The sequence below is a fragment of the Argentina anserina genome, chromosome 6 (genome assembly GCF_933775445.1).
Source record: "Argentina anserina chromosome 6, drPotAnse1.1, whole genome shotgun sequence".
Classification (NCBI taxonomy): domain Eukaryota; kingdom Viridiplantae; phylum Streptophyta; class Magnoliopsida; order Rosales; family Rosaceae; genus Argentina; species Argentina anserina.
In genome coordinates, this window is record NC_065877.1 from 29,306,530 (window position 1) to 29,321,968 (window position 15,439).

Genomic DNA, 15,439 nt, shown 5'->3' on the forward strand with positions numbered 1-15,439 from the left:
TCGTAGGTGAAAGTTATTAGCGACGGAAGTTAGTTTTTGATTTTAGAAAAAGTATAAAAAGAAATTTTTGGAAACTAGGGTTTCCAAAAACAGAAACCCTCATTTCTCTCTCTCACCCCGCAGCCCTCTTCTCTCTCTCCCCGACACTCTCTCCTTCCCTCTCCTCATCGCCGGCGATCTCCACGACTCCGGCCTCCGTGGCCCTCACCGCCCGTCTCAAAAGCATTGCACGGTCCTCAGTAGCAGCCCTCGAGCTCGACACGCCTCCCCTCGCCACCGTGAAGCTAACACGACAACCTAAGGCTCCTGCATTTCCACCACCGTCCAAGTTTCGTCGCCGGCGAGACCAGAGCACGGGGACCAGCTCACCATCGCCGATCCTCATCGTCGAAGCCATCTGCAAGCAAGTTTGAGTCGAATAGCACCGCCGGCCTCACCCTCACGAAATCGACCATGTCGGCATCTCGAGCTCCTCCGGCGACATTCCGGCAGTTCTAAGGCTCCACATAGGTACGGAAATGTTTTAATCGAATGATATGAGTGATTGTATGTTGTTGTGAAGATTTGTAGAGGATTTGGAGGAGTTTCAGAGGAGGATGAGAGGTTTGTACCGCCGCCTAGGGCGGTGCGTGGGGGAGCGTGAGGGGGGCAGGAGGCGGTGTTAGGCCGTGGATGGGAGGAGGGGAAGAAAAAGAGGAGTTTTGAGCGGCGTGTGAGCTCCACGCGCTGCTACTGTGGGCGGCGCATAAGCGCCACGCACGGCTGCCGAAGGTGGCGCGTGAACCCCACGCGCCGGCACGTGCGGCGGCGCGTGAACAGTAATTTCCGAACAATAAATTTTTATAAAAAATAATTATGTACAGTAATTGTAAAAGTAATTTGTGTTCAGTATTTGTAAAAGTAAATTTCTAACATACTAATTCGGTAATTAGTATTTACTGGAACAATATTTACGATGAAATAGTACATTAGTGTACATGAATACGTAAAACAGTATGTACATGTACAGTAATACATGAATAGTAATTACGTAAAAACCGTAAATTGCGGAACAGTCTAGCAATAGTACTGATTCGGCATTTGAGGTTTTACGTAATGATTATAACCATTTTTTTTATACAACTAGGTGATCGACAAAACAAGTAAAGGATTTGCTTTCGGTATTGTTGAATTACGCTCAAGAAAATAAGGCGAGTAAATCTCACTATGACCAGTCTACCCTTGGTGGTGATTCACAGTTACGCTTTATTTTAAAAGATCGAATTATGATATGTATATGATATAGTGGGTTGTGTATGTGTACAAATGGTAAAATCAATACATATATATGGGTTGCTATATTATCTACTGTCATATTTTTATTTCCAAATGAGTTTATTTATAGCACTGATATTTATTTTAAGCATGAATCGCTTGTCTTTTTGTGCAATAACATGTGAGGAATGTATTGTACACGGTTTTAACTTGAGTTATGTTAAAACGTTTTTCTCTCTTCGGTTGGTCTTCGGACATGTTGGCATGTCAGAACCTAGTCTTGGCCGGGCGACAGTTACGATTCAGTTAAAGCTTTAGTCTGTCTGCCGGTGTACTGCATGAGGGGTAACAGATGGGTTACCGGCTTATGAGTACCCATATATTTTTTTAGATATTGGATAACATATGGGTTGCCCAATGTCTGACGGCGTAATGCATGAAAGGTAACAGATGAGTACCTGAGTTTCATGAGTACCCGTATTATGAATGTATTTGGGTAAACAGATGGGTTGCCCGATTTCTCATGAGCACTTATATTTTCAGATATTATTGGACAACTAGATGGGTTGTCCTGTGACTCATGAGTACATTTATAATTAAATGTTTTTAGTATTTTTTTCTCCTGTATTATGATGCGTGTTATATTGTTGTTTTACTCATACGAACTGCAAAGCTTACTGAGTTTGTGTTTACAATCCGGGTGCACCTATTCGATGGTGTAGTGGATAGTTCTATAGGTGTGGATTAGCAGAATTGGAGGATTTCTCTGAAGATTTTGAAGTTTCTTTATTTTATTTTGTGGTGAGGATTCAGGAGATTTTACATTCCATTTGATATAATGTTTGAATTATATATTGGTTTTGTAATAATCTATTCGACTGAGATGTGCCATGAACTCAGTAATGATACGTTGTGACTATAAGATGATTTCGATTTATTGAGATTGTTTTAGAGTTTTTCATGGCTTCGATTTTGAGTTTAACACTTGAAATTTTGGGGTCGTGACAGTTGGTATCAGAGCGTAGGTTGTGTACTTAGCGATATGTCAATATCATCCAAGAGGGATGACTCGACTGCAGCAGACCCCCATCACATGTTCTTCGGTATTGATATGTCATTGGGTACGCAAGAGTGTTAGGAGCCACATCTAAGGCGTGGTCCTCTAAGTAGAAGTATTGTGATAATACTTCGATGATTTTCCTCCTCTCTAAATATCTTAGTTAATATATGTTGGATCTATTTTATTTGGGTTCAAGACTTCGCATGTATTGACTAAATGTTTAAATGTTTAAATGTTTCAAGATGATGAACTTGGAGAAGGGCCGTGCACAAAGCCAAGGACGGGCAAGAGGCCAAGGCCAAGCTAGGGTTGGAGGTTGAGTCCGCAATGTGGAGAACCTTTATGAGGAGGTGGCACCACATGATGAGCAGGTTGACCCCGAGGCAGTCATTAGAGACAAGGGTCGAGTGTTAAAGCTGATCAAGGACAACAGTAGTCTGTCACCACCATCATTTCATGGGGGCATGGATCATATGGTAGCGGACCATTAGATTGAAAGTATGGAAACCTACTTTGAGATGAAGATGTGCTCTGAGATCGAGAAGAGGATGATAGCCACATTCTTCTTAAAGGATGATGCTATGGATTGGTCGAAGAGTACAAGACGGACTGTGGATGTGTCCACTCTGACTTGGGAGGGCTTTGTGGCACTCTTTCGAGAAAAATACTTTCTAGCTATAGTGCAGGAGGAATTAGAACTTGAGTTCCTTGATCTGATACAGAGAGATATGACAGTCAGGGAGTATTAGGCCCGTTTTGCACAGTTGTATCGGCTTGTCAAGCCAATGGGTGCGACTTCCATAGCCCAGAAATTTATACGGGGACTCAAGCAAGAGTACAAGACCATCATATCAACACTTTGTCTGTTTACTAAGGAGTTGATGTATGAGAGTGCCCTGAACTTGGAACAGGCAAATAAGACTCGCGGCGGAGACTCGAGGAAAAGGGAAGACAATCAGTACAGGCAGTGGGCTCACATGACCGAAAGTTGGATCTTGGAAGAGGCCGAGAACCTATTACCAGACTTCAGCTAAGGCTGCATCGTCATCTGCTAGGACTGCACCTGTTAGACAGTTAGCATCAGTAAGGTGTTTCATTTGCAATGAAATGGGGCACTACGCCACAACTTGTCCAAAAACGAAGAGAACCGGCTAGTTTAAGTGTGAGCAAGTGGGACATATGGCTAGAGACTGCACCCGACCTCCGTAGGGAAGACATGAACATCACCATAGGCAGTTACCAGTGGGTCAAGCTAGAGTGTTTGCAGTGGGTCAGCGAGACACAGGAGTGAAATGTACCTTATCTATTTTTGACTACCTTGCTAGAGTAGTGTTTGATACAGGAGCATCATATTCATTTATTGCTAGTTCGATAGTAGAGATGTTAGGATTGATTCCTACATCTCTTGGAAACTCTCTATGTGTCACTTCACCTCTTGGAGAATCTCTCTAACTAGAGACAATCTGCCAGGCTTGTCCTATTGTGATTGGAGGTAGAGAATTCTCTGCTTCTTTGATAGTGATTCCGGACCACACCTATGATGTGATTCTAGGAATTGATTGGTTGAGTCCGCAGCACGCTTTGATCGATTTCTTTGACATGGTAGTATTTTTCCATAGTCCCGGAGAACCAGTTTTTCGTTATCGTTGCCTCAAGTCAGATAATGCCACGAGAGCAGGAGTTTTGGCACATGTGGAATTTGTAGATCAGAAGGTAACTATTGCAGATTTGGTGGTAGTATCTGAGTATAGTGAGGTGTTCCAAGAGATACCAGAGTTACCTTCTCGGAGAGTTGTGGATTCTGCATAGATGTGGTACCCGGTACGGCACCAGTGTCAAAGGTGCCTTATAGAATGTGACAAAATGAACTTAAAGTGTTGAAAGTGCAGATAGATGAACTATTGGACCAAAGGTTTATTAGACCTAGCATATCACCTTGGGGTGCACCGGTGTTGTTCGTGCAAAAGAAAGATGGTTCTCTACGGTTATGTGTGGACTACATGGAACTGAATAAGGTGACCATCAAGAATAGGTATCCCTTGCCTAGGATTGATAACTTGTTCGATCAGTTTAGAGGGGCTACAGTATTCTCTAAGATTGATTTGAGATCCGGTTACCATCAACTCATGGTGAAGGAAGAAGATATATCAAAGACGGCTTTCAGGACCCAGTATGGGCACTATGAGTCTGTGGTCATGCCCTTTGGTCTGACAAATGCACCGGCTGTCTTTATGAGTTTCATGAACCAAATCTTCAACCTGTACTTGGATGAGTTTGTTGTAGTGTTTGTGGATGACATTTTGATATACTCCAAGTCTCAAGAAGAGCATATGGTGCATCTGAGAACGGTGTTGCAAACCCTAAAAGAAGAAAGATTGTACGCCAAACTCGAGAAGTGTGAATTCTGAAAGGAAGAAGTCAAGTTCCTTGGTCATGTAGTCTCAAAGGATGGGGTATTAGTATACCCGTCAAAAGTGGAGGCAGTGAAGAGTTAGAGTTGTCCAAAGAACCCTACTGAGATTCGTAGTTTCCTTGGTTTGGCAGGTTACTACCGGAGGTTCATTGAAGGGTTTTCTAGTATTGCATCGTCATTGACCAAGTTGACCAAGAAGGACGTTCAGTTTGTATGAATAGAAACATGTGAGGAGGCTTTCAACAAACTAAAGACTAGCTTGACCATGGCTCCAATGTTGACAATTCCCACTAGTGGGGGCGGCTATGTTATTTATAGTGACGCTTCGCTCCAAGGCTTAAGTTGTGTGTTGATCCAACATGGATGAGTGGTTGCATATGACTCTAGACAGTTAAATGTTCATGAGAAGAACTACCCCACTCACGATCTAGAGCTCGCTACAGTTGTTTTTGCCTTAAAAGATTTGGAGGCATTACTTGTATGGTGAGAAATTTCAACTCTTTTCTGATCATAAGAGTTTGAAGTATCTACTCTCGCAGAAGGAATTGAATATGAGGCAGAGGAGATGGATTGAACTCCTTAAAGATTATGACTTCACTTTGGAGTATCACCCTGGGAAGGCAAACGTAGTGGCCGATGCCTTCAGCAGGAAACCAAGGGGTATGATAGCTTCTTTTATGGTTCAATAATGGATTATGCTCGAAATTGCATCTGAATTTGACTTGGTACCATCAGGAAGAGAACGAAGGGTTTTTCTTGGTAGTGTCTTGGTGCAACCTACACGGATCTCAATGATCATTCAGGATCAGGCAAAAGATAGATTTTCACAAGCTAAGTTGGCAGATCTCGTAGTAGATTCACTAGATGAATGTCCATCCGAGTGGAGAGTTGGACCCGATGGAGGTTTGAGGTTTAGGACAAGATTGTGTGTTCCAGATTGTACTAATCTCAAGGAGGAGGTCTTTCGCACAGCACACCGATCTCGTTATACAGTACATCCAGGGAACACCAAGATGTACATGGACCTATGCAGGCAATTCTGGTGAAACGGGATGAAGAAAGACGTGGCAGAATTTGTATCAAAGTGCCTTACCTGTCAGCAAGTGAAGGCAGAACATCAACGACCTGCAGGCATGTTGAAGTCATTGACTATTCCTTTATGGAAGTGGAAACAGATATCTATGGACTTTGTGACTGGACTGCCTAAGTCCAAGAAAAGTCACGATGCGATATGGGTGATTGTCGATCGATTGATGAAGTCGGCACACTTCCTTCCAGTATCAATGAAGTACTGAGTGGATGTTCTAGGGAAACTATATGTGGATGAGATAGTGAGGCTCCAAGAAGCTACGGTTTCTATTGTTTCTGACCGAGATGCACGTTTCACATATAAGTTATGGGGTTGTTTGCAGAAGGCTATGGGTACTACCTTGGATATGAATATTGCTTTTCATCCTCAAACTTATGGACAAACAGAAATGGTGAATCAAGTGATGGAGGATATGTTGAGAGCTTGTATGCTTGATTTTAAAGGAAGCTGGGAGGATCACTTGAGATTGATTGAGTTTGTCTACAATAACAGTTACCATTCTAGCATAGGCATGGCTCCTTATGAAGTTCTTTATGGTAGACCATGTAGATCACCTATCTGTTGGGCCGAAGTTGGTGATGAAGCACTAATGGGCCCGGAGGTGGTTCAAGAAACCACAAAGAAGATCTCGATCATTCAAGATAGGATCCGAACGGCACAGAGTAGACAGAAGAGCTATGCAGACATAAAGAGGAGACATGTTGAGTTCGAGATCGGCGATCAAGTGTTCCTAAAAGTCTCACCTATGAGGGGTGTAGTAAGATTTGGCAAGAAAGGAAAGTTAGCTCCAAGGTATCCGAACTAGCTTTGCCTACTGGCATGTCTGGCGTCCACAACGTCTTCCACATTTCCTTGTTGAGGAGGTACGTACCAGATGAGTCGCATGTGATTGATCATACCTCCATAGAGCAAACATTTGTTATTGAGCCGGTTCGTATTCTGGATAGATCCATAAAGAAGCTCTGGAGGAAAGAAGTAGAGTTACTTAAAGTGTTGTGGAGCCACCATGATGAGGGCGATGCCTTTTGGGAACTAGAGTCGGATATGAAGACAAGATATCCGCAGTTGTTCGTTGAGTAGAGCACTTGAATTTCGGGACGAAATTCCTTTAAGGGGGGTACAATGTAATAACCCGATTTCTCGGATTCAAATTATATGAATTCTTAGAATTGAATAACTTGGAAAATCTAATAAATCACATTTTTCGCTTCACGACGATGTCAAATCGAAAACGGAACCGTCTTCGGAAATCTAAATTGGAAACACGTTACGTTTCCGCGACGCGGGAGTCGACTTGTACTCTGTCGCTCGTTTATAAAAACTTCCTTCACGAAAGTTGTAGAACTAGTCAATATGATTTCATGGACGCTTCACACGTTTTATTAAAACGTCGTAGGTGAAAGTTATTAGCGACGGAAGTTAGTTTTCGATTTTGGAAAAAATATAAAAGGGAATTTTTAGAAACTAGAGTTTCCAAAAACATAAACCCTCATTTCACTCTCTCTCTCTCTCTCTCTCACCCCGTAGCCCTCTTCTCTCTCTCCCCGACCCTCTCTCCTTCCCTCTCCTCATCGCCGACGATCTCCACGACTCCGGCCTTCGTGGCCCTCACCGCCCGTCTCAAAAGCATTGCACAGTGCTCAGCAGCGGCCCTCGAGCTCGACACGCCTCCCCTCACCGCCGTGAAGCTCGCGTGACAACCCAAGGCTCCTGCGTTTCCACCGCGGTCCAAGCTTCGTCGCTGGCAAGACCAGAGCACGGGGACCAGCTCACCATCGCCGAAGCCATATGCAAGCAAGTTGGAGTCGAATAGCGCCGCCGGCCTCACCCCTCACGAAAGCAACCCCGTCGGCATTCCGGCAGTTCTAAGGCTCCACATAGGTACAGAAATGCTTTAATCGAATGATTTGAGTGATTGTATATTGTTGTGAAGATTTGTGGAGGATTTGGAAAAGTTTCGGAGGAGGAGGATGGGAGGTTCGTACCGCTGCCTAGGGCGGCGCGTAGGGGAGCGTGAGGGGGCAGGAGGCAGCATTAGGTCGTGGAATGGAGGAAGGGAAGAAAAGGAGGAGTTTTAGGCGGCAGTAGGCAACCCACGCGCGCCGGTATGAGCGGCGCGTGAGCTCCACGCGCTGCTACTATGGATGGCGCGTAAGCACCACATATGGCTGCCAGAGAGTGGCGCGTGAACCCCACGCGCCGCCACGAGCGGCGTCGCGTGAATAGTAATTTCCGAACAATATTTTTTGTAAAAAGAAATTCTGTATAGTAATTGTAAAAGTGATTTACGTACAGTAATTGTAAAAGTAATTGTAAAAGTAATTTATGTTCAGTATTTGTAAACGTAAATTTCTGAAATAGTAAATCGGTAATTAGTATTTACTGGAATAGTATTTACAATGGAATAGTACATTGGTGTAGAAGAATACCTAAATAGTATGTACATGTACAATAATACGTGAATAGTATTTATGTGAACAGTAATTACATAAAAACCGTAAATTGCTGAACAGTAAAACAGTAGTACTGATTCGGTATTTGAGGTTTTACATAACGATTCTAACTATTTTTTTATACAACTAGGTGATCGACAAAACAAGTAAAGGATTTGTTTTCGGTATTATGGAAATTACGCTAAGAAAAATAAGGTGAGTAAATCTCACTATGACGAGTCTACCCTTGGTGATGATTCACAGTTACACTTTATTTTAAAAGATCGAATTATGATATGTATATGATATAGTGGGTTGTGTATGTGTATAAATGGTAAGATCAATACATATATATGAGTTTTTATATTATCTACTGTCATATTTATATTTCCAAATGAGTTTATTTATAGCACTGATATTTATTTTATTTAAGCATGAATCGCTTGTCTTTTTATGGAATAACATGTGAGGAATGTATTGTACGTGGTTTTAACTTGAGTTATGTTAAAACGTTTTTTTGTCTTCGGACCTGTCTTCGGACGTGTTGGCATGTCAGAACCTAGCCTTGGCCGGGCGACAGTTACGATTCAGTTAGAGCTCTAGTCTGTCTGCCGGTGTATTGCATGAGGGGTAACAGATGAGTTACCGGCTTATGAGTACCCATTTTTTTTTGGATATTGGGTAACATATGGGTTGTCCAATGTCTGACGGCGTACTACATGAGGAGTAACAAATGAGTACCGGGGTCTCATGAGTACCCGTATTATGAATGTATTTGGGTAAACAGATGGGTTGCCCGATTTTTCATGAGCACTTATATTTTCAGATATTATTGGACAACCAGATGGGTTGTTCTGTGATTCATGAGTACATTTATAATTAAATATTTTAGGTATTTTTTTCTCCTGTATTATGATGCGTGCTATATTATGTTGTTTTACTCATACGAACTGCAAAGCTTACCGGGTTTGTGTTTACAATCCAGGTGCACCTATTTGAAGGTGTAGGGGATAGTTCTACATGTGTGGATTAGCAGAATTGGAGGATTTCTCTGAAGATTTTGAAGTTTCTTTATTTTATTTTGTGGTGAGGATTCAGAGGATGTTACATTCCATTTGATATAATGTTATTCCATTTGATATAATGTTTGAATTATAAATTGGTTTTGTAATAATCGATTCGACTGAGATGTATCATGAACTCAGTAACGATACGCTGTGACTATAAAATGATTATGATTTATTGAGATTGTTTTAGAGTTTTTCATGGCTTTGTTTTTGAGTTTAACACTTGAAATTTCGGGATCGTGACAGAAAATAAAACACACTGTAGTACATTGTCTCACATCATGCGCTCTAATATCATGGGAATTCACCATTTTGGTGTCTACATGAATCCATGTCGTATGGAAACTAAATCCTAGACACCTCTTCTGCATGTGATTTCACTCATTCCCTAAGGACCATTAGGTATAACCCAAGCTAGATAAAACATATTAAGCCAAGGACTAATACTAGTATGTAGAATTGATATGAATTTATGAAAATACACATGGAGCTGTCACAAATAAATTATCTATACCCGAACAGCTGATAGAAAGAGAGAGAGAATTGGTCCAAAAGATTTCTGATACATGAGTTGGGTTTTTGTCTCAAACTTGAATGAGTATGACAGAGAAGTAGGTGGAGATTGAACAAAAAATGTTGGGGGAGTAAAGAAGGACATTGTTTAGAAATCTTGTAATGGAGTTCCTCCAATTCAAACCTGTCTTTGACTATATCCAATTCCCACCCAAGTTTATGGTTCTGCAAGAGACAGCTTGGCCGCTGTCATCTCCACAGTGCCATTCTGAGTTGTCACAGTTGAGGAATTAGGCTTAAGGAGTTAAAATTTGCAGAGATGGCTGATGAAGCCTATCATATGCAGTAGATACTAGCAGACCAGTAATATTTGCTAGCATTGACATCCATGTGAGAGCTTTCATTTCAATTGCAATTATTTTGTTGGCAGTTGAAAGCATTAATCCATCAAAATCGATCTTTCAGGGAAGTTTTATTTTCTTTTGATACAAATTTCAGAGAAATCGCTGCAGTTGTTTAAATAGTACTCCGTAGCATTGAAACTGAACAAACTTGAACCGTTAGATTAGTCACTATTTGCAATGTGGCCACATAAACGACTCGCGCATATTTCCAAAAAGAGAGAAAAATTCATACTCAACTGATGAAGCTCTAGTTCTGCAGTAAGTCAAGTACTGGAAATTTCTAACAGGGAGTCTGGCTGGTTGCAGATCTTATAAATGCCATCACACGTCTCCCTATAATTCCATCTTTTTTGTCATAGAGATGTGGTATGTGGAAGCTACTGTGAGAAAAAGTCCAAAAGGTTGAAACCCCTTAAATATCGCAGTTAATATTAACCTGCAACAATTACTGCTACTACTGAGAGGAGTTGGTATCATTGAGTTGCAATACATTCTATCAGAACATGCTGAGATATGGGAAGCAAAAGACCTGGTGATCAAAATCTGACTTTGGTTGACACGAAGAAGATGAAGTACACATGGCAGGTTGCTCGTGGCACCTTTTTCCTCCCATCTTCGGCTATTCAGGAAAGCTATTGCTGATATTGAATATGAAGGATTCACTATTCCAAAAGGATGGAAGGTAAACATATTTTATACCAAGTAATGTGATATTAATTGATGTATAGTATCCGGATTAAGTTTTGGGCCTTTGGCGGTTAAATTTGTTAAGGTATTGTGGACAACATACGGAACACATTACGATTCAGAATATTTTGAAGATCCCTTCAGTTTCAATCCAAGCCGTTTTGAGGAGTCTGTTCCGCGATATGCGTTTATGGCTTTCGGAGGAGGGCCAAGAGTTTGTGCAGGGTATCAACTTGCTAAGCTAAATATTCTTATTTTCATGCATTTCATTGTGACTCGTTATGACTCGTCTTTGCTATATCCTGATGAGCCTATATCCATGGATCCTCTCCCAGTTCCTTCATGTGGAATGCCTATAAAAATTAGTCCAAAGTAGTTTTGATGTATACAGCAAAGTTTCCATTTAACTCGATCAAAATTCTATTTATATACTGGGGAGAAAACTTTACAGCATTGTAGAGTTGATACATAATCACATTATAATAAGCAATTATAGGTTTCCAGTTAGGCAGTGTCTAAGAAAATTGTATCATTCAAAACAATAACTCCTGGGAAACTTGATGCATGGTTGGTCGAGATTGTGGACTCGTTCGCAAGCATGCAAATGCAAGGTTTGCAACTGTAATTAATCTCTCAGCAGCTTGATTGTTAGGAGGCAAGAGGCGTGGATCCAAGACATCCTTCAAATGTATACCTTGTGCTGTTGATGTTGATGAAAGCGACAAAAAGTTGGATATGAGATCTCCGGGATGCTTTCCCATGATCACTTCCAATGCTACCACTCCAAAGCTATATACGTCACATTTCTCATTTGGTTCCATTGTGTATGCCAACTCTGCAACAGTAAAGATTCCTCAATTCATTGCCTTTGAAAATTTTGTTCATGTGATGAAACGTCTAACAGTATCAAAGGTTGCACTAGAATAATTAAACATATAAGAAGGACATAAGTACCTGGAGCACAATATCCAAATGTTCCTGCAAATGTAGTCCAACTAGAACCATTAGGCTTCAAAAGCCTAGCTGTACCAAAATCAGATACATAAGCTCCATACTCTAGATCCAGCAGGATGTTCTTGCTTGATATGTCTCGATGAACTATTGGAGGCGAGCAATCATGGTGAATATAAGATAAAGCATTTGCAACATCTTTGACAACATTCAGCCTCTTCATCCAACCAAAATTACTCACATAATTTTCATCAGTCAATATGTTTTCCAAGCTTCCCCCTTCTATGAATTCGTAAAGCAGAAGAGGGTGCTGAGGATGTGCACAGAAACCATAAAGCTTCAATATGTTGCGGTGACGAATTCCTGAAAGAATATGAATCTCACTCTCCAAAGCCTTCAGCATTGCTTCTCCATCAGTATCCTGCAGCATGTGAAGTTTCTTTACTGCAACGATGCGATCTGTTTGCAGTTGAGCTTTATAAACACTTGCTGTTCCTCCTACTCCTACACAATGTTTTGAGTTGAATGCATCTGTAGCTTCAACTATGTCTTCATACACAAGTAATCCATCCAAGCTCCAAACTTTAAACTGGTTTTCATTTTGCGGTTCTTGGGTATGGCAAATCAGACACAGGACCCCAACTACTACAAATACGAAAAATAAAATACCTGAAATAACGGCAATGATGACAATGGTAGATTTGTTACTCTTTTTCCCACCTCTTGTTGCAGATGGGCAGGCAATTAAACCGGTGGCATTACCACACAAGCCTCTGTTTTTTGTAAAAGCTCCAACTGGAGCCTCCTGAAATGCTTTATTGTTGGGAAGAGGACCTTCCAATTGATTGTAAGATATGTCAACAACTGTCAAGCTCAACATGTTATCAAAAGAGGATGGTATTGAACCCAAGAGCTCATTGTGGGAGAGATTCAATGCTTCCAGCTTTTGCAACCCTCCAAGCTGTGCTGGTATACTATTCATTAGCAAATTATGACTCAGATCAAGAGCTTGTAGAGATTGTATGCTTCCCAATTCAAGAGGGATGCTCCCACTGAATCCATTTCTGCTCAAATTCAAGCTCAACAACTTTCCGCACCCGTCTAATTGCTCTGGAATAAAACCAGTCAAATTGTTTGCTGCTAAGTTGAGATATTGCATATTGGCCAACATTCCAATCTCTGATGGGACACTTCCTGAAAATTTGTTTTCTGCAAGGCTGAGGTTGAACAAGGATGATAACTTTCCTAGTTCCTTTGGGATTGTCCCGACAAGACTGTTCGAAGAAAGGTCAAGTACATGTAGCTCAGTTCCCTCAAGCTGAGGAATTCTCCCTGAAAGTCTGTTGTTGCTGAGTTTTAAGCTCTGCAAGCTTTGACACTTTCCCCAGTTCTCAGAAACCTCTCCATACAATCTGTTATAACTCAGATCAATATAAATCAATTTTGGATATATGCCAAGCTCTTCACTTAAATTTCCTGATAACTGGTTTCTTTCAAGCCTCAACCTAGTTAAGCTGGTACAGTTTCTTAAGCTTCTTGGTATTGAACCTGTCAAATGATTGGTATGTGCTGAAAATATTTCAAGCAATCCACCACTGCATATATCTCCGGGAATAGAACCAGACAAGCCATTGTTGCTCAGAAAAATATTCTTCAAATATACAAGGTTATTTAACTCTAGAGGAATGGTGCCATTTAGTTTGTTATTTACCAATCCTAGATCAGTAAGAAACTTGAGTTTTCCTACTTCACTTGGGATGACTCCAGATAATTGATTATCCATCAAGTACAACTCTTTTAACCTAGTCAGGTTTCCAATACTGGAAGGAATCGGTCCTGACAAAGCGTTTAGATGAAGGTCGAGAACAATCAAGTTGGACAGGTTTCCTATAGATGCTGGGATTGAACCAGTGAGATTGTTAAGTGATATGTCAATCTCACTTAGATAACTTAGCTTGTAGATGTCTTGAGGAATTTGACCAGAAATTTGATTTTGCTGAAATGAAAGAATGGATAAGTTGCCTAGCATTACAAACTCATTAGGAATGGACCCACTAATGTTATTGTGAGAAAGATCAAGGATTTCAAGACTAGACAAGTTACTCAAACTTGGGGGAATGATTCCGAAAAAGGCGTTATGGCTGAAGTTAAGGCTTAGGAGATTTGGGAAAGCTGGGAAACTCAAAGTATGAAGCGTACCTTTTAAACCAAAACCGGTGAGGTTGATATGGTTGATGGTTCCAAAGTTGTTGCAGGAAATCCCAACCCAATTGCAAGTGGTGTTGTTGTTTCCAATCCATGAGGACAAGGGAGACATGCTTATGTTGTCAAGGCTTGACTTCCAAATCAAAAGAGCTTCTGCTTCTGCTTCTGTTGCTGCTGAGGATGAAGTTGCCAAGGAAGAAACCACTATGAAAATTAGCAGAAACTGTAAATCAGAAGTACAATTTAGTGGTTTCTGTTTCTGGATTGCCATAAATTTATGTTGAAAGAATGTTTTCGTTAACAGAAAACCATCTGAAAAAAGCAACAGGTTTTGGCTTGAGAGGACTAGGTTGCAGACCTGTAGAAGTATTTAAACAAATTCAAGCCACTAAACCATCATTGACAAAGACTTCCACCTGCTCTATAGTCAAGGCAGAAGAAAAAGGAAAGACATATGCTAGAGGCCAAACCTTGACTACATGCAAAGTTCCAAACATATGAACAGAGAGGTTAAATAACAGGGCAGCCTCATTCCACACCAAATCAAATTTCAGCCGTCTGTGAATTGCATTTGTCATTGACCCTTGGCTGTGTGACAAATAGGAAGCCAAATTGAACTCTTTGGTCTTTTAAAATCTTAAAGTCATGATCGGTTGCACCTAGATTCAGTGTGTGAAAAGTGATGGTGTCGATGATTTTCCAGTGGAAGTTTCACACTCGTTGAATATTGCTATTACTTGCATTGAAATTGAATCCTTAATTTCCACGTTCAGCATGCACGAGTCAAGAGCCTCCCATTGGCCGTTACTCTTGCTGGAGTATGAAAATTGTTCCTCGTTGTTCAATTCTCAATTATGGACATCAGAAAATGTACATCCCTAAACAATGTCAGCAAACAGAGAGATTTTCCTATATATCCAGACTTTTGTTAAGGGGGACCAGATTTACTAAGGGAAAGATGCAGAAGGAAATCAAGTAAACATTAAGAAATTTCCACTGAGCCAACTAAATTAAAAAGAAAAACGATTAAAATAGTTAGTGGACTGGGCTTATGGTAGTGTGACCGGGCCTTTTTGGCCTCCTCAAACCGTTCACCTATAGAAATTAAAGGAAGAGATAACCTTCGGCACAGTATGAAAGCAGAATATGCAAGTATAGTTGATTCCCATTGAGTAATGAAAATAGAGCGTAGATATAAGTAGATTAATCAATCACTTCCTACTCGCTACTTGTAGACACGGAAAATCGCGTGTACACAAAGCACTAACGAAGTATCTATATGTGAAATGATTAAGGTATAATTCTGTAGATATATTTCATTTCGTATATTGTATCAGCAGAGGTTCATTTCAAAAGGAAAAGA

General features: G+C 40.9%; 1 protein-coding gene across 3 annotated transcripts; it reads right to left on the reverse strand.

Annotated features, from left to right (window-relative positions):
• Positions 1-11,322: 11,322 nt before the first annotated feature.
• LOC126798792 (probable leucine-rich repeat receptor-like protein kinase At1g35710) lies at positions 11,323-14,391 on the reverse strand. 3 transcript variants are annotated; one of them, XM_050525851.1, is made up of 3 exons: positions 14,071-14,309; positions 11,875-13,283; positions 11,323-11,755 (listed from the first exon to the last, which is right to left on the reverse strand). In XM_050525851.1, the coding sequence occupies exons 1-3, from the start codon at positions 14,169-14,171 to the stop codon at positions 11,454-11,456; spliced, it is 1,812 nt and encodes a 603-aa protein (XP_050381808.1). In that variant the 5' UTR covers positions 14,172-14,309; the 3' UTR covers positions 11,323-11,453. The 3 variants fall into 3 exon arrangements, with proteins under 3 accessions (XP_050381808.1, XP_050381807.1, XP_050381806.1); XM_050525850.1 differs by having other exon boundaries at positions 11,875-13,867; positions 14,071-14,216; XM_050525849.1 differs by having other exon boundaries at positions 11,875-14,391.
• Between the last annotated feature and the right edge of the window lie 1,048 nt (positions 14,392-15,439).